This window comes from Lontra canadensis, unplaced genomic scaffold, assembly GCF_010015895.1.
Source record: "Lontra canadensis isolate GAN:19392208 unplaced genomic scaffold, GSC_riverotter_1.0 scaffold139, whole genome shotgun sequence".
Lineage (NCBI taxonomy): Eukaryota > Metazoa > Chordata > Mammalia > Carnivora > Mustelidae > Lontra > Lontra canadensis.
The window spans coordinates 3,031,973-3,057,366 of NW_022631133.1; the positions used below are offsets into that span (position 1 = coordinate 3,031,973).

Sequence of the window (25,394 nt, forward strand, 5' to 3'; positions counted from 1 at the left end):
CAAGAAATTAAAGAATTGAAAAATTATATGGAAAAAAATGGAAATGAAAACACAACAGTCCAAAATCTTTGGGATGGAGCAAAAGCTGTTCTAAGAGGGAAGCTTAGAGCAAAATGCGCCTACCTCAAGAAGCAAGGAAATTCTCAATCTAACGTCATACCTAAAGGAGCTAGAAAAGGAACAAACCCCCAAGCCAGCAGAAGGAAGAAGATTAGAGCAGAAATAAATGATATAGGAACCAAAAAAAAAAACCCCAAAAACAAAAAACAAAACACACACACACACACACACACACAAAACAAAAACCAAAAAAAAAACCCAAAAAACCAACAACAAAAAAAAGACACCCCCACCTCAAAAAAAAAAACAAAACAAAAAACAAACCTACAAAAATTACAATAGAACAAATCAATGAAACCAAGAGCTGGTTCTTGCCAGTAGCAGTGGGGTGGGTGGAGGCAGGGAATCAACAAAACTGATAAAGCTCTAGCCAAACTCAGAAAGAATTTAAATAAAACCACAAATAAAAAAGGAGAAATAACCAACACCAGAAAAATACAATTTTAAGAGTATTGTGAAAAATTATATGCCAACAAATTAGACAACCTAGAAGAAATGGATGAATTCCTAGAAACCTGTAAAACAAAACAAAACAAAACAAAAACAAAACCTCCCAACAAACAGAAGTCCAGGATCAGACAGCTTCACAGGTGAATTCTATCAATATTTAAAAGAGTTAAGGGGTGCCTGGGTGGCTCAGTCATTTAGGCCTCTGCCTTCGACTTGGGTCATGATTTCGGGGTCCTGGGATTGAGCCCCACATCAGGCTCTCTGTTCGGCGGGGAATCTGCTTCCCCTTTTCCCTCTGCCTGCCTCTCTGCCTACTTGTGATCTCTCTCTCTCTGTCAAATAAATAAATCTTAAAAAAAAAAAAAAGTGAGAGAGAGGGTTAGTACCTGTTCTCATACTACTCCAAAAAATACCAGAGGAAGGAAAATTTCCAAATTCATTCTGAGGCCAGTATTACACTGAAACCAAAACCAGATAAAGACATCACAAAAATAAGTGAACTAATAGACTATTATCTCTGTTGAACACAGATGCAAAAATCTTTAACAAAATACTGGCAAACTGAATCCAACAATACATTAAAAACAATCATTCATCACAATCAAGTGGGATTTCCTCATGGGATACAATGGTGGTTCAATGTTCACAAATCAATGAACATGATCCATCGCATCAATAAGAGGAAGAATAAAAACCAGATGATCATTTTAATAAATGCAGAAAAAGCATTTGACAAAGTAAAATATTCATTCATGATAAAAAAAAAAAACCCTTAGCAAAGTAGGTTTGGAACCTCAGCATAATAAAGGCCACATATGAAAAAAAAAAGTACAGCTAACATCATACTCAACGGTGAAAAACAGCTTTTCCCCTAAGGTCAAGAGTAAGAAGACAAGGATGTCCACTCTTACCACTTTTACTCTACACAGTACTGGAAGTCCTACTCACAGCAGTAAGACAACAAAAAGAAATAAAAGACATCCAAATTGGTAAGGAAGAAGTAAAACCATCACTATCTGCAGATGACATGATACTATATATAAAAAACCCTGAAGACCACCAAAAAACTACTGGAACTGATAAGTGAACTCAGTAAGGTTGCAGGATAAAAAAAATCAATATACAAAACCTGTTGTATTTCTATACACTAATAATAAGGCAGAAGAAAGAGAAATTAACAATCCTATTTATAATTGCAACAGAAATGATAAAATATCTCAGCCTAAACTTAACCAAGGAGTCAAAAGAACTGTACTCTGAAAATTATAAAACACTGATGAAAGAAATTGAAGATGACATAAAGAAATGGGAAGATATTCCATGTTCACAGATTAGAAGAACAAACATTGTTAAAGTGTCCATACTAACCAAAGCGATGACAGATTTAAGGCAACCCCTATCAAAATACCAACATTTTTCACAGAAGTAGAACAAACAGTCCTAAAATTTGTATGGAACCACCAAAGCAAATAACCAAAGCCAGCTTGGAAACAAAAACAATGCTGAAGGCTTCATAATCCCAGCTCTGAAGATAAGGAACAAAGCCACAGTAATCAAAACAGTATGGTAGTGATGCAAAAATAGACCTGTAGATGAATGAACAGAATGGAGAGCCTAGAAATAAACCCATGAATATGTGGTCCAGTAATCCAAGATAAAGGAAGCTAGAATATCTAATGAGAAAAAGACAGTCTCTTTAACAAATGTTAGTGAGAAAACCGGACAGTTGGAGTGCCTGAGTGGCTCAGTCATTAAGTACCTGCTTTCAGCTCAGGTCATGGTCCCAGGGTCCTGGGATCAAGCCCCACATAGGGCTCCCTGCTCAGCAGGAAGCCAGCTTCTCCCTCTCCCTCTTCCCCCTGCTTGTGTTCCTTCTCTCACTGTGTCTCGGTCAAATAAATAAATAAAATCTTTAAAAAAGAAAAGAAAAGAAAAGACAACGGGACAGTTACAGGCAAAAGAATGAAACTGGACTACTTCTTTATAGCATACACAAAAATAAACTCAAAACGTAGAAGAGAGCATAGGTAGCAATTTTCTGACACTGGTCACAGCAACATTCTTCTAGATGTGTCTCCTAAGGCAAGGAAAACAAAAGCAAAAATAAACTACCAAAACTACACCAAAACAAAAAGCTTTTGCACAGCAAAGGAAATAATCAACAAAACAAAAAGGCAGCCTACTGAGACGGAGAATTTATTTGCAAATGATACATCTAATAAGGGGTTAATAACCAAAATATATGCAGAGCTTATATAACTCAACACCAAACAAAAACAAAAACGAAAACCTGCATCCAATTAAAAAAATAGAAACATGAACAGACATTTTTCCAGAGATATACAGACGGCCAACAGACACATGAAGATGCTCAGTATCATTCATCATAAGGGAAATGCAAATCAAAACCACAGTAAAATATCACTACACATGTGTGAGACCGGCTAAAATCAACAACACAAGAAACAAGTGTTGGTGGGATGTGAAGAGAAAGGAATCTTCCTGCACTGTTGGTAGGAATGCAAGATGGTGCAGCAACTGTGGAACACAGTAGGGAGGTTTCTCAAAAAATTACAAACAGAACTACCATACGATTCAGTAATTCTACTACTGGGTATTTACCCAAAGAACACACACAAACAGATATACACACACATGCATACACGCATATACAGACACACAGTGGAATACTGCCATTTGCAACAACATGAATGCACTTAGAAGGTATATACTAAGTGAAGTAAGTCAGAGAAAGACACATAACTATATAATTTCACACGTACTTGGAATTTAAGAAAAACAAAAATAAATGATGAAAGAAAAAGACAAAAAAAAAAAACCCACTCATACTGTTAAATATAGACAACAAATTGGTGGTTGCCAAGAGAAGGTGGGTGGAAGGGTCAACTAGGTGAAGAGGATTGGTGGTACACTTAGCATAATGAATGCTGCCTAATATACAGAATTGTTGAAGCACTATATTGTACACCAGAAACTAATGTAACACTGTATGTTAATTATACTGGAATTAAAAAATAAATGAAAATTAATAAGAATGCAATCTTACCCATTGACAACAACATGAGTGGACCTAGAGGGTTTTATGCTAAGTGAAGTTAATCAATCAGAGGAAAACAAATACCATATGATTTCACTTTTATGTAGAATCTGAAAAAAAATTACTAAATAACAGCAACAAAAAGAATAAACTCGAACAAGAAAAAACTGATGGTTGCTGAAGGGGTGGGAATTGGTGTACAGGGAAAATAGGTTAAGGGGATTCAGAGGTACAAATGTGCAGTTATAAAATAACATATGCCATGGGGGTAAAAACTATAGCATATGAAATACATTCAATGATATAATTTTATATGGTGACCAATGTTATTGTGATGAGCATTTTGTAATGTATAATCGTCAAATCACTATATTGTACACATAAAATATATTTCATGTCAACTTTAACTAAAAATAGAAATTTAAGGCCCCTAAGTGGCTAAGTAAGTTAAGCGTCTGCTTTTCGCTCAGGTCATGATCCCAGCGTCCTAAGATCCAGCCCTGTATCAGGCTCCCTGCTCAGTGGAGAGTCTGATTCTCCCTCTCCCTCTGCCCTTCTTCCCTGCCCATGCTTGCTCTCAAATAAAATATTAAAAAAAAAAAAGAAAAGAAAAGAAAAATTCAACCCAAAAGCATACTATAAACAATTCTACAACAAATTAGATCACCTGGATATAGACAAATTCTAAGAACCCAGAACTACCAAAACTGAATCTAGAATAAAAAGTCTGAACAGCTCTATAACAGAAAATGAAATCAGTTTTCAGAAACCTCCCAATAAATAAAAAAATGCAACACATGATGACTTTGTTGGTAAATTCTACCAAATTTTCAAAGATTGGTCACCAATCTTAATTTAAAAAAAAAAAAATAGATGAGAAGCAAGCACTTCCTAACTGGTTCTATTTAACCAGCATTACCCTGATACCAATACTAAAGACAATATAAGAAAACAGGATTACAGAGCAGTAACTCTTATGACTATACATATATACGCAAACAAATACTGTCAAGCTTAATCCAGCTGATTATTAGAAGTTTTGTATAGCAAAACTATGCAGGATTTATTCCAGGAATGTAAGGGTGATTAAACATACTGAAAAAAATCAGTATAACACACTCCACAGATAGAATGAAGAGGGAAGAGCTACATTATGTTATGTGTTCATACAGAAAAAGCATTCATCAAAATCTAATACCCATTTATATTTAAAAAGATTAGACAAACTAGAAAGAAGACAATTTCACCTTAACATAGGACATTTTTGAGAAATGTCAGCTATCATCATACTCAGTGTTGAAAGATTTAAATCTTTCCCCCCTAAGGAATATGAAAAGGTACCTCCTTTCCTCATTTATATTCAACACTGTAGATGTTCTAAGCCAGAACATTCATCAAGAAAAATAAACAAAATTTGAAATGAAGACATAATACTATCACTGTTAAAAATCCTAAAGAATTTTTTAAAAACAACTATTAGAATAAAGGAGTTCACCACAGTTGCAGAAAACATGGTCAACTTGTTGGATTTTTTATGCACTAAGAATGAACAATATGAAAGGAAATAAAATAATTCCACTTGTAATAGGACCAAAAAGAAGATACTTTGGAATAAATTTTACCAAAAAACTAAAATAGAAAACATTGCTGAAAGGAAATAAAGAAGACCTAAGTAAATGGGAAAGCACTTTGTGTTTATATATTGGAACACCCACTATTTTTAAGACGGTAATATTCCCCAAAGCTATCTACAGATTCAATGCAGTTTGTATTAAAAGCCAATGTCCTTTTTGCAAAAATGAGCAAGCTGACTGTAAAACTCAAATGGAATTGTAAGAGGCCCTAAAACAATACTGAAAAAGAGGAGCAAATGTAGATTACCTGTCCCAGTTTTAAAACTTTGTGCAATGCTACAACAATGCAAACACGGGCGCTGATATAAGTTTCCAAACATTAGCGACCAACATGAGGAGAAACATATAGATTAATGCACCATAACTGAGAGATGAAAAATATATCTGTAATCTGTTCTTTTAATTTTTTGACAAAGGTGCCAATACTCTTCAGTAAGAATGGTCTCTTCAACAAATGATATTGAGACAACTGGGTTCCACAAGCAGAAGAATAAAGGTAGACACTTACCTCACATCATATGCAGAAAATTAACCCAAAAGGGACCAAAGCTAAATATAAGAGCTATAAACAAACAAGCTAAAACTTAAAACTTTTACAAGCAAAACTTAAATCTCTTATAAGTAAACATAGGTGTAAGTCTTCATGACCTTGGATTTGGCAATGGTTTCTCAGATATGAAACCGAAATTACAAGAAAAAAATTGGACTTCATCAAAATTAAAAACTTTTGTGCAAACATTATAAAGAGAATGATTAGACAGTCCACAGAAGTAGAAAAAGATTTGTGATTCAAATCTGATCAAGATCTAATATCTAGAATATGTAAATAACTTTCATAAATCAAAACTATAAAAACAGTCTTAAGTAAAAAATATATGTTACAGGTTGAATTGTGTTCCTCCCCAAAAAAGATACATTGAAATCCTAACACCATTACCTCAGAATTTCTTGATTGCAAATAGAGTGGTTGTAGACGTAATTACTTAAAGTGGGGTCCTATTGGAATAGGGTGGGCCTCCAATTCGATATGACTGGTGCCCTTATATGGAGGCCACCATATGAAGACAAAGGGAGATGCTCATATGGAGATGGAGGATTGGAACGATTTATCTTTATGCTAAGAATGCCAAAGATCACTAGCAAATGACCGGAGCCTAGGAAAGGACAAGGCAAGATGTCCTTGAAGATTTCAGAGAGAATATGACCCTACATCTTGATTTTGGACTTCTTGACTTCTAACCCTCAAGAACACTAAGACCATGAATTTTTGTTTAATGTTACCTAGTTCATGGTACTGTACTTCAGCGGCTGTCGGAAACTAATTCAATGGGCAAAGGACCTGAGTAAACATTAGGGCAAAGATAGACAAATAGCCAAAGAACATATGAAAGGATGCTTTTCGTCTGTAGTTGTTAGAAAATACACTCAAAATCACAGTAAACACCACTTCACACCTACCAGAATAGCCATCATTTAAAAAGAAAAATGTCTGCAAGGATGTGGAAAAAGGGGAACCCTTATATATTACTGGTGGGAATGTCAACTGAATAAACTGCTTTGGAAAGATTTTAATGGTTCTCAATGAATTAAACATAGCTGTCGTATGACCCAGCAATTTCACTCATAGGTATAAACTCCCCAAAATTGAAAACAGCTGTTCAAACAAAAATGTGTACATGAATGTACACAGCAGCACTATTCATTATTGTCCAGAGGTAGAAAACTCAAATAGCCACCAGCTGATAAACAAATGGGTTATATCCATACAATGAAACACTGTCCAGCCATAAAAAGAATGAGTTATTGATACATGTTACAATATGTATGAACCTTGAAACATTATGCTAAGTGAGAGAATCCAGACACAAAAAAGCCACATACTCTAAGATTACATTTATATGAAACACCTAGAATAGCAAAATCCAGAGACAGAAAGCATATTAGTGGTTGCCAAAGGCCAGGGAGAGGAGTAAGAAGGGTAGTGACTATGTCATGAGTTCAGAGTTTTCTTCTCAGGTAACAAAAATTCTATGTGCATATAAATGTCTATACATGCACATGGGCACACGTACATACACACACACACACACACACACACACACATAAAATATTCATAATGGTGAAAGGCAACAGCTAATCTTTTTAGATAAGGGAATCCTTACTCCTGAATGTGTCTCTTCTTCCCGTTGTAATGTGTCTTTGTATAGGACAAAAGAGGTTGATTAGTATGGAAAGCAAGAGAAAATGAGAAAAAAAAAAAAAAAGAAAGAAAGAAAGAAAGAAGAAAAGATAAACCAATGCAAAAAAAGAAAGCAAGAGAAAGAAAAGAAAAAAAAGAAGAGAAGAAAGGAGAAGAAAGAAAGAGATCCAATTAATTGACTGGGGATGAAGTTAATCAATGGTGTTTCAATTCTTAGGTTTTACTGTATGAGTTTTAGAGAGAGAAATGATATGCTTATCTAATTCACTGCTTTTCAAATGCATAGCAGTTTCTACATGGTAAAGTAGCTTATCACTATGCAAAGGACAGTAACCTTGAAGAGTATCTTAACTGGTGATTGCTTTTATATCAGCAGCTTTTCAACCTTTTATTATGAATCAAGATTCACCCTATTTTAAATGTTTTTTCCTTTTTCTGGTGTCTCATTTTCACTGAGGATCACATTTTTTCTGTGACTCTCAGGGAAGAAGACATTTCTATTTTAGCCTATATTTTTGGATTTTTTTTTTTTAATTAAAGGACAGATACCCTAAAAAATGTGAACACATAGCCTACCATTCCTCTGGAAGAGAAGACTGTAGCAGGATACCTAGAGAATACTATTTTTGGAAACATTTTTGCCATACTTAACATTATATGTGGTTTTCCAAGTCCAAACCTTTCATAGCCCAAAATGCAGGTCTTAGATTTATTTGCCTTATATAAGTATTCCAATTTGTAAGTTTCAATATAGTTAGCTTTTTAAACTTCTCTGTATTACCATGCTTTGGTGTTTAAGAAAGATTAAAGTTTAGAATCATTGTGTTAGATATTCAAATCAATTTTTAACATTTGGGGATTTTTAGTAATATTTCTCCTCATTCTTGCTGTCTATAATCGGCAATGAACTATATTATCTTTTCAGTATTATTTCACAAATGGCCTTACATTCTATCATTACAAAATTTTAAAGACTTTTTTGGATATTGTATAGCTGACCCTTGAATAACCAGAGGGTTGCGGTGCTGACCCTACTCAGTTGAGAATATGCATATAACTTTTGACCCCCCCCAAAGTTAACTACTAATAGCTTACTGTTGACCTGAAGCCTTACTGATATCAATTAACATATTTTGAATGTGTATGTATCATGTACTATGTTCTTATAATAAAGCTACAGGGAAAAAATAATAAGAGGAAAATACACTTGCCGGACTGTATTTATTGAAAAAAATCTGCACATTAGTGGAACCCATGTTGTTCAAGGGTCATTTGTAATCATTTTAACGGATGTGCTCCAAAATGATTTTGTCCATCTCTCTAAGATAAAACTTATCCCTGTTATGTGAAAACGGCAAAGTAACAGGATGAAAACAACTTGAGACTGAAGTGTAATGTGGTTATATTTTTATGTTCCTTAAAAAGTCATTTAACGCCTGGGCATTGCTGTATCAGCCTTTAAAATAATGACACTGTACCTACTGGAGACAGGTTGTGAAATCCAGAAAACAGGTTTTACACATTTCTTTGCTTAGGTTTCAACATTTTTCTAGCTAGAGACTTTGAAGAGTAGAAGGCACAAAAGGAGAATTTTTCCAGCCCTTTCTTAAAAATTGAAATTAAGTAAGTCAACTGCTATTTAACATCCCCGACTTCCAGTTACACAGAATATTTCGAGGAAAATATACCAGCACCTCAGAAAATTCAAGGTATCTTGATTACCTTCACTCCCTTTTTAGGGGTGAGTGGTGTTATCAAGCTATTCCCAAAGGTGAAGAAAAAAGGTAAAACTTGCCTTTATGAGTTTCCTCTAGTTTTTATTTCCTTTTCCTCAGTCATAATCACCCATAAAGAGAGATTTTATCAGGTCGTGGTGCAAGTGCACAGTAAGTTAATGGGTAGAAGACAGAAATCTTTATTTATTCTGCTTTAAATATAAACTGAAAGTATAATTTAATTTTGTACTGTTTCATATTAGGGAGTCAAAAAGACAGACACAGTCCCAGAGCTCAAGCAAATAGTATATAAATAGTATGTTTATGCATGGCATCTTAATTAAAAGTTTTACACATTAATTATCTCAATTAATCCTTATAGCTTCATATAGGTAAGGCAGGTATAACAATTTATTTGATAGATGTCTAAGGCACAGAGGAAAAAATGCTAAAAAATTAATGGACTGTGGTGCCTATTCACTAACTTTCCTGATTCATCCTTTCTTTTTCTCTCCTCGAAATTCCCTTTTAAAATACCACATACATATACATAAATACATGAAAAGTATAAATTCATAGGAATTCCTAACAACTAAGGCTATTCCTATACAGTTTTGTCAATTCCTTGGAGAAATGAGCATAAATTGAGGGTAGGTGGATCAGATTCAAATAGTCAAGGATTCACTGGATGCCTAGATCTTTGACATGAAAAGAGCACTGAAGAACATCTTCATTTCCCTCCTCTTCCTCCACCAATCCCAGTGTGCTCCTTATATCAGAGATTCTGAGCCCACACAGGCAGAAAAACTGGCTACTACCACACTTGTTTTCAACTAATGAGGACCTGCTTCTCAAGGTACCAAAGCTGCTTCTCCCACCTGACTTTCCTAAGGACCAGACTTACTACATTCATTCTGGAAACTATAATCAGCACTAAGGTAACAACATAAAGTGAGAAAGAAAAAGTGTTACAAGTAACAGATATCATTTTTCCAATACTGATGTCCTTGTAAGGTCCTGGAAAAAACAGACAAGAAGACAGGCAAACATCTTCCGGTTTTAGAATTAAGTGTTTTCAACTCATCAGCATCCACTATGCCAGGGGACTAAAATTCAAGCTTGATTCAAAAAAAGGCAACTATTAACACAGCCTTTATAAATGCAAGCATCTTTCTTCTTTTATCCTGCGCCAACATTTATCATCACCTGCTGAGCACAATATAAAAGGTGCCTTATGCCATCCATTTAAAGTCATTATTTACCTAGATTTTATACCAAATAGGGGAAGGGTTTATTTCTAAATGTACTTTTCCCAAAATGGATTTTTCCCCATAGAAAAGAAATAATTGGCCACAAAAAAGGTGGTTTTCATATAATGGGATTATCTGGAAGTGAAAGTTCCAGCAATAAACTCTTTATGCAAGACATTTTGCCTTGAGTTATTAAATATACAACAATGAAAACAGAATAAGGCATTTAAAAGTTTTCTGTCTCTCTGAATTTGCAGTAATTCTATTTGAATATTAAACCCCAGATGTTTTTTAGTTCACTTTAATATCATTTCTATGTAAGTTTAGTAATTCTTCATCAGACCTGGAGTTGTGACAGTCTGTTTCAGTTATGTTCACATACATCCTGGAAAAGTACTAGCAGTTGTCTATCCTTAGCATTATCTTTTTTCACATTACTTTTAGCCTAAGAGTAATGGTACATGGTTTTAGATTTTTTAGAAAGAAATACTACTATGAATGGGATCAAGGGAAAAGCCCACGTATCTCTAACATAAGGAACCAGGACCTTGCATAAAGACTTTGTGGTTGTAGTGTTGAAGAGGATGGAGAAAAACAGGTGAGTGATCCTAGAGAAACCCTGGAATTAGAAAACGTATCTCCAATAAATACCCTTGACTTCTATTACTTAATGAGTAATATTTACTAATAAAGAGAAGAAATATCATGGAGCCTATGAAGAGCTTGTGTTACACAAACAAATACATACCAAGTTTACAAAGAAAAAACAGATATTAAATAGTATATTTATATTTTAAAAGAGTGAAAAATGAACAGAACCTTGGGAATAGTTTGCCTAAGGTATTATTACTGACCTTTAGATAGATAGGCCAAACACATACAAGGGGAGAGGGAAAAGGAGACTCCCTGCTGAACAGGAAGCCTGGCCAATTTCTTCTGACCTTGTTCTCAGAACAAAAAAAGAATAAGTCATTGCTTTCTAATTATTTTTTTTTTCATATTTATTCATTTATTTGTCAGAGAGAGAGAGAGCATACAAGCAGGCAGATCGGCAGGCAGAGGCAGAGAGAGAAGCAGGCTCCCCACTGAGCAAGGAGCCTGATGTGGGACTTGATCCCAGAACCCTGGGATCATGACCTGAGGGGAACGCAGCAGCTTAACCAACTGAGCCACCCAGGCGTTCCCATTTCTTTCTTCCTTCCTTCCTTCCTTTCTTTTTAAAGATTTTATTTATTTATTTGTCAGAGAGAGAGAGAGCACGTGAGCACAGGCAGACAGAGTGGTAGGCAGAGGCAGAGGGAGAAGCAGGCTCCCTGCTGAGCAAGGAGCCCAATGTGGGACTCGATCCCAGGACGCTAGGATCATGACCTGAGCTGAAGGCAGCCGCTTAACCAACTGAGCCACCCAGGCGTCCCCATTTCTTTCTAATTATTAATTTCCTTCCCAGTCTTTTCTTATCCACGTGAAATCTGTTTTCCTTAATACAGTTTGTTTTCAGCTTTTTAAAATAATTAGAATGCTCTTTCTTATGTCTACTATCCCTATTTATACCTCATCTGAATCCAAGTATTTAGTGAGGACCAACTTTGCTTTGAAATTCATTATCTGTATAGTCTAAGAGTTTATCTGAAGTCTTGAGAGGGTAACTTTCTGGGTAAGTTTCAAAAGATAAAAGTACCTTTAGTTTCCATGTATTTCCATTGGTCTTGGACTTCTGTCATTCTTCCTTCATCAACAGATACAAGGCACTCAACCTGGAATCTCAGCATCCACCTAAAAAGATTTTAAGACAGCGAGATCAGAGATATAAAGAACACAAGTGGTGATGCAGATTGTTTAAAAGAGAAGCTATTCTTTCAGTGACACGTTGGTGGATCTTCTGGAATATAACAGTGGTAATAAAAGTCCTCACGAGGTTTTTGGAGATTATTCTACGACACTAGTTAGACCCTTGACATACTCAAGAAATCTGTCCACATATGTGGACAAATTTTGATTTGGTCATTGAGTCATTGAATTGTGATGCTATACTGTCCAAGAGGCTCACTAGTTAAGTGAAAAGTAAAAGAAAATTAAATTTGGGTTTTCAATAAAATGTAGACAACAAAACAAACCATGCCTAGAGCAGTGTAAAGTAAGATGAAAGGGAACTGAATTAAGATAGGAGATAAGATTAAAAAGAGATGGCACTGCTGAGACTACACAGGAGAAAAAAAAAAAAAAAGCAAAATAGAATTGTAGACTGAATTGATGAGATTAACAAATAGGACCAAATCTCCAGGAAATCCAATTAGTGTGGTAGAGAAAAACTGGAGGGTATCTAAGAAGTCCTAGCAAAGATTAAGAGAATTAGAATACTGAGAAAAGACCTAGAATACACAAATATTCAGTCAAAAAATAATGGACGTTCTTCAAAGGAACAAAAAATAAACTATGGGAACTACATCAAAATAAAAAGCTTCTGAACAGTGAAGGAAATAATAAAATTAAAAGACAACCTAGAGAATGGGAGAAGGTATTTGCAAATGACATTATGTAATAAAGGGTTAGTATTCAAAATATATAAAGAAATTCTAAAACACCCAAAACAAATAATCCAATTAAATGGGTGGAAGACATGAACAGACATTTTCCAAAGACGAGGTACAAATGACCAACAGACATATAAAAAGATGCCCAATATAATTCATCATCCAGCAAATGCAAATCAAAACTACAATGAGATATTACTTCACACCTGTCAGAATGGCTAAAATCAACAATACAAGAAACAACAGGTACTGGTGAGGATGTGGAGAAAAATAAACCCTCTTGCACTGTTGGTGGGAGTGCAAACTGATACAGCCACTCTGGAAAACAATATAGAGTTTCCTCACAAAAACAGAACGACCCTAGGATCCAGCAATGGCACTAGTGGGTATTTGCCCAAGAAATTTAAAAAACAAAACAAAACAAAACAAAAACTAATTCAAAGAGATACATACACTCTGATGTTTATAGCATTATCAACATTAGTCAAATTATGGAAAGAGGCCAAATGTCCATTGACTGATGAACAGATAAAGAAGATGTGGTGTATATATACAATGGAATACAGTTCAGTCATAAAAAAGAAATTTTGCCCTTTGCAACAATGTAGATGGAGCTAGAGAGTATTATGTTAAGCAAAATCACCCAGATAAAGACAAATACCATTTGATTTCACTTATATGTAGAATTTAACAAATGAGCAGAGGAGGAAAAAAGAGAGAAGCAAACCAAAAAACAGAGTTTTAACTATGGAGGTCAAACTGATTGCTACCACAGGGGAGTTGGGTAGAGGAATGGGTTAAATAGGTGATGGGGATTAAGGAGGGCACTGTGATAAGTGCTGGATATTGTATTAAAGTGTTGAATCACTAAATTACACCTAAATCTAATGTTATACAGTATGTTAACTAACTGGAATTTAAATAACTTAAAAAGGGGATATAAAAAAAATAATGAACATCCTTAAAAAGACTATAAAAACTGACATTGAAGGAGTAACCAAATACAACATAGGAGAAAGCTTTCTTATACTAAAGAAATAATCCGGGTATGTAGACCAAAATGGCTCAACAGTTTACAGAATAAGCTAATAAACTAATCCCAAGATATATTATAAAGAAATAATTAAATTTCAAGACTATGGGGGGAAATTCTATAGAAAAAGTAATTTAATTAAAAAAAATGGACAGAAATCAGGTTACTTTTCAGAGTCTCTCTAGCTAACATTAAAAAAAAAAAAAGACACTGAAATAGTATCATTCTATAGTTTCAAAGTGTAGTGACCCCAAAAATTACAGTGATCCTAAACTGTATACCTATTTAATGTGTGACAGCTTTACTTTTTCTAGGAGTTCAAATGTGTTATTCACTGACTTTTCATGGAAAACAAAAAGTTACTAAAAAATATTCTTCATTCAACCATGTAATTAATTTAATCTAAGAACTCAAGAAACAAAAAGTCAGGTCCAAGAAGGGATCAGTGGGTGTTGACACCACTGCTGTATGGAAATTGTCTAAATACTGTTGTGAAAAAAGGTCAAGTAATTGATTAAAAAAAATTTTTTTTCCATTTTATTTCCTTTCAGTGTTCCAGCATACTTTGTTTATGTACCACACCCAGTGCTCCATGCAATACGTGCCCTCCATAATACCCACTACCAGGCTCACCCATCCAATACATTTAAAATTTAAGTACTTTAAAAATTTCAGTAATCACAATCTTTATATATTCTTACAACTTACACTGGAAATGACTACAAAAGGGAAGAAGAGTAAAAATGTAAAATCCCAGGGTAAGATACATGGTATAAAGATGAACACCTAATTTTTGAACTAAATTTTTTTTTAAAAAAAAGGTAATTCAACTATTTTTGAAAAAACATCTAGGTCATCAATTTGTTTTAACATCCATAAATTCAAAAAGTCCTTGGAGAAAAATCACATCCATTTCTGATTAAAAACTGTCCAATTTACACAGAAGAGAACTTCTTCAAGCTGATAAACATCTTTGGAAACCCTATAGGTAACGTCATAATGGTGAAAGCGATCTTCTCCACTATTTATGTTCAATGTACTATAGAGTGGTCTTTCGCAGCACAGTTAGGTAAGAAAAATCAATAAAAGTCACCCAGATTAGAAAAGATTAAGTACAACTATCACATGATTGTCAATGTAGAAAATATGGTTGAAATTGCAAAAAAAAAAAAAAAAAAAGGTTATTAGAACTAAAGAATTTAGCAAGGCTACAGGATACAAGACGAGTATACCAAAATTAATACACTAAAATCAGTTACGTTTCTACATATAAGCACTGGAAAAAAATTAGAAATTGAGGCAAAAAGTGCATTTACAATACTTTCAAAACATCTGAAAGACTTAAGAGTAAATCTGATGAAAGAAATATGAGATTTGTACACTAAAATCTATAAAACCTTGTGGAAGTAAATTCAAGAAAATCTAAATGACAAGAGATACATTGTATTCATGGATCAAAGAGTCATTTTCATTAAGAATTTACTTCTCCCCAGATATATTTATAGATTCATGAAATCTAAATCAAAATCCCAGGAGGCCAGGTGGTTTGTCTTGGTATTGTTTTGTTGTTTCCTGTGGTATAACCTGACAAACTGATTGTAAGGTTGATATAGAAATGCAAAGGACCTAAAATAGCCAAAATGTTTTTAATAAAAAGGGAGAAATTACATTAATTCCAAAACAATATAAAACAATAGTAATAAAACACATTTGCATAATAATGAACATATACATCAAGAGAACAAAATGGAGTACATAATTAGGGCCAAAGATATGGGTAACTGATTTTTGATAAATCAAAAGCAACAAAAGCTCAAAGGCAATACAACAGAGAAAAGACAGCTTCAGCAAGTGTTGCTGGAACAATTGGATATCCTTATGCACAAAAATTAATTTTTATAAATGACATGAGTTAAGTGTTAAAGTTAGTCAAAATGGATCACAAGTAATTTCACAACCCAAAATACATGGAGAAAATATTTCTAATCCTAAGTTAAAAAACTTTATAGATATTACACTAAACATGATTTGTAAGAAACCTAAATGACAAATTAGAATTCATTTAAAATTAAAAAAAAATGTTCTTCAAAGGATACTGTTAAGGGAATAAAAAGACAAGCGATACACCAGGAGAAAATCTTTACAAAGCATATATCTGGCAAAGGACTTGTATCTAGAATACATAAAGAACTCACAATAACAACCTAATTTTAAAAATATTGAAGATTTGAAGAGACACCTCACCAAAGATGACATATTAACAAATAAACACATGAGAAGATGCTTGGTCATTAGGAAATGCAAGCTCAATCACAGTGAGATAGGACTGCATGTCCTTTATAATGGCTAAAATTAGTAAGACTGAGTACTCAACACAATGGTAAAGGTGAAAAATACATAGTAACAAGAACTCCAATTCTTTAATTACTTAACTACTTCATTATATAAAGGTTAACTACTTAATTATATAAAGGTTAAAGGAAGAGAATATTAAGAGAAACTATAGCTACTATTTTTTTTTAAGATTTTATTTGAGAGAGAGAATGAGAGAGAGAGAGAGAGAACGAGAAGGGGAGGGTCAGAGGGAGAAGCAGACTCCTGCTAAGCAGAGAGCCTGATGCAGGACGCTATCCCAGGACTTCAGGATCATGATCTGAGCTGAAGGCAGTTGCTTAACCAACTAAGCCACCCAGGCACCCGACACTATAGCTACTATAATTTAACCAATACACAGATAAAAAGTAAATTGTGACATCAAAAATATAAAAGGGAGCTATAAAATAGTGGAGCCTTTATAGGTGAAAGAAGCTAAGTTGCTATCAGTGTAAAATTGACTATTTAACTGTGAGATATTTTCTGTAAGCCTCAAGCTAAAGCATAGAGTTGATTCATGTAACAAAGAAGGAGAAACAGAGCATACCACTATGGAAAACTACCAATTTACAGAAGGTATGCAGAAACAAAAGAAAAACCAATAAAAATTCAAAACAACCAGAAAGCAATCAATTAAGACTGCAAAAGTCATTACATATCAATACTTACTCTAAATATAAATGGATTTAAATCACCAATCAAAAAGCAGAGTGGCATGATGGGTTAAAAAAAAAGCCAAGACCCAAGCATATGCCACCCATAAGGGATTCATTCCAGCTTTACAGTCACACAGGTTCAAAGTGAAATGATGTAACATTCAAGTGGAAACCAAAAAAGTCGAAGTAGCCATACTTAGATCAGAAAAAACCTCAAGCCATAAATTATGACAAAGGGTAAAGGTCACTATACAACAATAAAAGGGTCAATACATCAAGAAGATGTACACACACACATACACGTGCACCCAATATTGGAGCATCTAAATATATTAAGCAAATACTAATAAATCTGAAGAAATAAGCAATAATACAGTAATAGGGGACTTCAATAACCTACTTTGAATAATCAATTGACAGAAAATCACCAAAGAAATATTGGACTTGAACCATACTTTACACCAAATGAACATAATAGATACATATAGATACATGTAGAACAGTGCATCTAAAGCAACAGAATACACATTCTTCATAAGTACACCTGGAACATTCTCCAGAATAGATCATATAATAAAATACAACAAGTCTTAGAAAATTTAAGAAGATTGAAATCATACCATCTTTTCTGGGCAGAATGATATGTAACCAGAAAACAAGAGGGAAGCTGGAAAAATCTACAAATATGTGGAAATTCAACAACATACCTCTAAATAACCAAAGAAAAAAACAAAAGGGAAATTTAAAAAAAAACCACAAAATCACAAAACAGATGAAAATAGAAATACAACATATCAAGTCCTATGGGTTGCGCAAAACAGTCCTGAGAGGGAAGTTTATAGTGATAAATGAATATATTAAAAAATTAGAAGGATCGCAAACAACCAACTTTGCACCTCAAGGAATTAGAAGAAGAAGCAGTTAGGGGCGCCTGGGTGGCTCAGTGGGTTAAAACCTCTACCTTCGGCTCAGGTCATGATCCCAGCGTCCTGGGCAGAGAGCCTGCTTCCTCCTCTCTCTGCCTGCCTCCCTGCCTGCTTGTGATCTGTCAAATTAATAAATAAAATCTTTAAAAAAAAAAACAAAAGAAGCAGTTAAGCTGGAATTTGGCAGAAGGAAGAAAACAATAAAGATCAGAGCAGAAGTAAAGGAAATAGAGACCAGAAAAATAACAGAAAGGATCAATGGAACGAAGCCCTCCTTAAAAAAAAAAAAAAAAAAAAAAAAAATTGACAAACCTTTAGCCAGACTAACCAAAAAGAGAAAATTCATATAAAATTAAAAATGAAACAGACATTATAGCTGATACTAGAGGAATACATGGGATCATAAAGACTTCTATGAACATGTATAGATCAACAAATTAGATAACTTAGAAGAAATGGATCAATTCTTAGAAACACAAAACCTACCGAGACTTTGAATAAGAAGAAAAAGAAAAGCTAAAAAGACCAACAACAACAAAAGAGATGGTATCAATTATCAAAAAATTTCCAACACAGAAAATCTTAGTACCAGAGGGTTTTACTGGTGACTTTCACCAAACATTTAAAGCAGAATCAATGCAAGTTCTTTTTAAACATATCCAACAACAACAAAGAAAATGATGAAAAGGAGGGAACCCTGCCAAATTTACTCTACCAGGCCAGCATTACCTTAATCCCAAAACCAGATAAGGACTCCAAAAGCAAACTATAGACCAATATTCAAGTATATACTCAAAATTTTAGCAAGTCTAATTCAAGAACACATTAAAAGGATTATATAGCATGACCACTGGGATTTATTCCTCAGATGCAAGGATGAAAATCAATACATGTGATACACAACATTAACAGAATGAAAGATAAAAGTCAGAGGATCACCCAAATAAATGCAGAAAAACCATGACAAGACACAATATTATTTCATAATAAAAATCTTCTATAGATTGGGTATAGAAAGAAAATACTCCAGCAAATAAAAACCATTTACAACAAATCCATAGCAAACATTATAGTTAGTGTTGAGAAATAGAAAACTTTTCCTCTAAGATCAGGAACAAGCCAAGAATGCACATTCTCACCATTCTTATTCAACATAGTACTGGAAGTCCTAAATAGAGCAATCAAGGGGGGAAAAAAAGAGGCATCCACATCAGGAAAGAAGAAGTAAAACTGTCCTTGTTTGTGGAGGATATGCTCTGCATATACAAAATCCCAAAAACTCAACTAAAAAAAAGCATTGTAACTAATCAACGATTCAGTAAAGCTGAAGAATATAAAAATCAACATATAAAAATCAGTTGCATTTCTATATACTAGTGATGAAACATTTGAAAATAAAGAAAACTATCCCATTCTCATTAGTGTCAAAATAATAAAATGCCTCAGAATACATTTAAGATCTATACACCAGAAACTACAAAACTTTGTTGAAAGAAATCAAAGAAGACCTTAACAAACGGAAAGACATCCTGTGTTCATAAATTGGAAAATACTGTTAGAATATTCATCCTACCAAAAGCTACTTACAGATATGAATGAAATCCCTATCCAAATTCCAATGGCATTCTTCATAGAAATAGATAACAATTCAAAATTTCTATGTACCTACAAAAGACTAAATAACCAAAGCAATCCTGGGAAAGAAGAATAAAGCTGGAGACATCACACATCTTGATTTCAAATAATACTAAGAAACTATAGTAATTTAAACAGTATGGCACCAGCATAAAACATAAACTCAGACCAGAACCGGCAAGCGAGAATTAAACACTCATATGTATAACATATCAAATAGTACTTGACAAGGGAACCAGGAACATTCAATAGGGAAAAAATAGTTGCTTCAACAAACAATGTTGGGAAAACTAGACAAACATATGCAGAAAAATAAAATCAGACTCTTATCTTACACTGCTCACAAATTTATGTCAAAATAGAACAAAGACTTAAACATAAGACCAGGGGTGCCTGGGTGGCTCAGTTGGTTAAGCGACTGCCTTCGGCTCAGGTCATGATCCTGGAGTCCTAAGACTGAGTCCCGCGTCAGGCTCACTGCTCAGTGGGGAGTCTGCTTCTCCCGCTGACCCTTTCCCTTTTCATGCATGCTCTCTCTCTCAAATAAAGAAAATCTTAAAACAAAAACAAAAACAAAAAATGTAAGACCAAATCTCCTTGAAGAAAACACAGAGAAGTTCTTCAACATAAGTTTTGGCAATTATTTTTTGGTTAAGACACCAAAAACACATAAGAAAGCAAAAATGAATGAAGTAGACTAATTCAAAGTTAAAAGCTTTTGTACAAAATAAACAACCAACAAAATGAAAAAGCAATCTGAAGAATGCAAGAAAGTATCTGCAAACCATATACTGGATAAAGGGTTAATATTCAAAATATATGAAGAACTCCTACAACCCAACAAAAATAAAACATACAATCGGATTTTAAAAATGGACAGAAGAACTAAGTGGACACTTTTTCAAAGACAACATCCAGTGGTCAACAGATACCTGCAAAGACACTGGACATCACCAATTATCAGAGAAACCCAATTCAAATCCATTATAAGATAACATCTCACACCTGTTAGAATGGCTATCATCAAGAACACAAGATGACAAATGCTGGCAAAGAAGCGGAGAAAAGGGAATTTTTGTATACTTCTGGTAGGAACAAGTTTATTTCATATTTAATATTTAATTTAAATTATCATTTAAAGTATTAATTTAAATTAATTATTAATTTAAGATTAATTTAATATGGCTGTTCTTAAATAAATTAAAAATAAAACTATCATATGATACAGCAATTCCACTTCTGGGTGTAAACACAAAGAAAACCAAATCAAGATCTTCAAGAGATTTTTTCACTTCTATACTCATCACAGCTTTATTCACAAGAGCCAAGATATGGAAACAACCTAAGTATCCACATACAAGTAAAATAACAAAGATATGGTATATATGCATGGTGAAATATGATTCAGCCATAAAAATGAAGTCCTACACATTCACTACAGCATGGATGGATTCTGAGGACATGATGCTAAGATAAACCAGACAAATACTGCATATTACCACTTATATGTAGAACCTAAAAATGCCGAACTCCCAAAAAGAGTAAAATAGTGGTTATAGTGGGCAAGTAAGTCCTGGAATCTAATGCAAAATGTAGTACATATAAACAATATTGTATTACAATTGCCAAACTTGCTAAGAAACTAGCTTTCTATTCCCACACAAAAAAGAACAATTATGCAATACGAGAGAGGTGTTATCTACTGCTAGAATGGCAGTCCTTTATAATATATAAACGTAATCAAATCAACATGTTGGAAACCTTATAGTGTTGTATGTCAAATATATCACCACTTAAAATATGTCAAGTTACAAAAGATAAATTACAATTACAGATCTGCTTTAGAATTCTAAATTCTTTAGAATTCCTTACATAAAAGTCCTAGAATCCAAAATTATTATAATCAGTGAAAATGTACTCCTTAAGCATGTTAACTTTTAAAGAACTATGAAATAAATCGATCAGTTCAACTGAAAAAATTGAAATAAGAGATGAATAAGGAAAACAGGAAAAAGAGCATAAGTTAGAGACCTATAATAAGTGAACAAATATATTCTTCTAGTGATAAAACAGGACAGCAAAAAAAGCAGCAAGCGCTGACAAAATCAGTTTGTAGGAGAAGGTTATCAAAACTAAACATAGTAATACAGATATTGTAATAGATACGAATGCAAATTTTGAAATGTTCAAATATAGAATAATAGAGTTCATCTCAAATTCAGGGTGACTTAGTAGTGAATGTACAACATCATAAGAAAGTAAATTTTTTTTTTAAATGTAGAAAAGGCCTTTGATAGGGCAGCACCCACTCTGAATTTTTACAAATTGCCTTCATAATTATTAACTTCCACCTGAAAGTTCATACCAATGATAATCATTGAAAGTATGAATGTGTGCAAAGGATACATGAAAAGATTCAACACCCTAGAATCAATGGAAAAGCTTCCGGTAACTTGGGAGCTTTATATGGTGTCCCACTGTACCGCATTTGCAGAAGTTTTTCTATTAATATTTAAAAAACTCTATTTATTGATAACAACCACAGTAAATATGAAAGATGAAAGCTCTCATTTACAGAAACAAAAAACACTTAGAACTGATCCTAAGTAGAATTCTGTGGGTTTCTATAAGAAATTATATGAGAATAAATGGAGATCCCTCACTTTTGGACCAGAAGATTGGGCAATTTAGGAAATTATTTCTAATTCCAACAATATTAGAATTGTATTATTTTTAAATGTCTACCACACAGTATGTATTCATTTCTGTGAACAGTTAAAAATTTCATTAAAATAATTTAGCCCAAGAGTTGTACATACACTTACTTATAAATGGAAGAGACCAGAAGAAAGTGAATGAAAACGTTAAATGACTGTCATGCAGTAGTGGAATTAGGGTGATTTTTGTGTTTTTTTTTCTCATGTTAATTTTTTTTTTTTAAGATGCTTAAGGTCACAATGATATTTAATAATAAAGAAGATTACCTTAATTGTACCACAAAATACCAATTTTTATAGAGCTGCATTTTGGGCCACAGCTTACCCCAGAACAGCATTTGAATAATTTTGGCTCACACGTTTTTGAGACTGAAAGTGCAAAGTGGCAAAGGCAGTAACATATAGAGTGCCTGGGTGCCTCACGTTAGGCGACAGACTCTTGATTTTGGTTTAGGTCATGATCTCAGGATTGTGGGACAGAGACTGGCATCAGACTCCACTCTCACCAGGAAGTCTGCTTGAGATTTTCTCTCTCACCTTGACCTTCCCCCTTCCTCTTCTCCCCCCACCCCCACCTCACCCTTCCACCCCCATCCAAATAAAAATAAATCTTTAAAAAAGCAAAAAAAAAAAGGCAATAGATATATAGAGTTAAAGGAAGCTACTCCATGCTGGAAAACCCATGGCCCTGAAGTGTGCTGAAATATTTAAATATGATATGAGTCGCAGTTTAACTTCAACAACTGAGTAGGAGTTTAAAAATCTCAATGTACAAAGAATTTATTTTTTTTCTGTAGTTACATTGGCCCCTAGTGCTGATAACATCTGCATACAATAAAATTATTAAATTAAAAAAATATTGTATTTAACATGGTACATAAGCACATGCGTTTTCTATACCTCTGAAGTTACCACTAAAACTTCATTACATGCAAAAACAAAACAAAAGTAAAAACACACAAAAAAACCCAAAAACCCAATTGGAAACAGGCTTGATAACCTCAAGTATCCAAATGACAACAGCACAGTTTTCTTTAAATTGATTTCAATAGACACAAAGTTACTGGGATCTTATTAGATTAACAAGAACAGAGGCAGCTGGGAGGAGAGGGAGGTTGTATTACCTGTGAGGTAAAAAAATTCAATTTTTTTTTTTTTGCAGTTTTTAAAAGGAAGATTTATTTGACAAGTTTCACTTAGCGCAATACACCTAAAAGGAAATCACGATACAAGGAAAGGTTTAAATCAAGGCCTCAGAATTTCATACAAACACCAAGACCAAAATCCTAACGTATGGTGTTGCATCTCAAAGTCCCTCATTAACTTAAAAAAAAAAAAAAAAAAAGCTTCAACTTACATGCCTTAGAGGTTATTAAATGAAATTAGAATTAACAAACATGCCAAATGTGTTCACTTTTAATTGTAGACATAGCTCCTATATTGAGTTTTACAAAAAAAGCATGTCTTTCAACATGCATCCCAACAGTGTTCAATGTAATGTAGAAGAGCAACATTTAACATAATTCAACTGCTTTAACCTAAATACACTTGCTGCTTAAGTACATCCTACAATAGAACTAGAGAAAAGCTGAAAATTGTTTAACAGTTACAGTTTACTCAGTTGTTATATCCTAGATGAATGTTTGTGTTCAAAAATACTGAACCTCAAGTCTTAAAACAATCCTGATTTCCACTTAGAATAAGCATCAATCACAAGCTTGTATTGCAAAACTGTTAAACTTTGTTTCTTTTAAAAAAAAAACGGTGACCAAGAGTCAGTGATCAGGATCAGTTACATTCCCCATCCACCACTCATACTGGACATGCTAGACATCCCTCCCATTCTGTTCACGCCCACAGATGCTCGGCTTCCGCTACAGTAGTAGCTGCTGTTCACTGCTCCTTGGCTGCCTATGCAATGTTTGATTGAAAATCACTGGAGTTTTCCTGTAAAACTTGGTCATGTCCACTCATGCTGCTCTGGCCACCGTAGCCACCTCCATAACCACCACTCAGCTGCTGACTGGCTGGGCCGCTGTAACTGGACTGGTTTGACAAGCCCATGCCTCCCATCATTTGGCTACCATAAGCACCACCGCTTGCTCCTGCTGTAGAATTCAAGAAGAGTTCTACATATCTGTGTTCGTAAGCACCACCGCTTGCTCCTGCTGTAGAATTCAAGAAGAGTTCTACATATCTGTGTTGCATATTTGCTTTGTCTTTTGACATCGCTGCCACAGCATCTTCATGAGTCGCAAACTCGACATCTGCTTCACCAGTTACTCTGCCATCAGGACCAATTTCAATATTTACTCTCACAGGGTTGAGCGGTGAAAAAAAAATTATAAATGTCGTTCTCAGTAGCTCTGTAAGGTAATCCCCTCAAGTGTACACAATGTCCTGTTGTGCTCTGGAAAGTAGAGCCACCATCCCCATATCTGTGATCAGACATTCCTGAAAAACAGTAATTGAGGTCTCTTTCAAATCTATCTGACCCAAATCCATAGCCATCATTATAGCCATTATAATCATCACAGCCTCCATAACCTCCACCATAAGCACCACGCCTCATCCATTCAAAGCCAGCTCCCCTGCCAATGCTGTTATACCCTCTGCCAGCTCCAGGTCTGTCATAGGGACCTGGCCGCTGCATGGCCATAAGTTTTCGTGGTGGATCATAGTGATCGCATATCATATCCTGGTTCTTGGATTCCCCATGAAAGATTTACATGAGAATCCATGCCCCAATAAAGACAGCCAGAAGGAAAGTAGCAAGCCTAAAGGAGTTTATTAAGGACAGTACACTCTCCGGAAGGGAGTGGGCAGGCCCAGAGATGGCAACTGCACTGAGGCTACAGGGCTCTTTTATGTGAGTGGGGTCTTAGGTCATGGATGGGGTGGTCTCTAATGGAGACTGCTTCTAATCATTTGGGGGACTCCTCCCACTTGTTGGGAAGGAGAGTTTTTGATGTCACAAGGTTTGTACCAGAATCATCATGGGAGCCTTGCCCAACTGGTTGGGAGGAGAGAGGTGATGGTGGCTAAAACTGCAAAGCAAATGCATTATAATGATCCAATGGGTGACCCCAGGGCAGA

The 25,394-nt window shown here is 34.4% G+C and overlaps 1 protein-coding gene across 1 annotated transcript; it reads right to left on the minus strand.

Moving 5' to 3' along the window:
* Positions 1-24,053: 24,053 nt before the first annotated feature.
* Positions 24,054-24,979, minus strand: LOC116858580 (heterogeneous nuclear ribonucleoprotein H-like). Its single transcript, XM_032843417.1, is given in 3 exon segments — positions 24,054-24,210; positions 24,261-24,638; positions 24,640-24,979. Coding segments are annotated over 3 exon segments (816 nt in total). The 5' UTR covers positions 24,958-24,979; the 3' UTR covers positions 24,054-24,090.
* Positions 24,980-25,394: the final 415 nt, after the last annotated feature.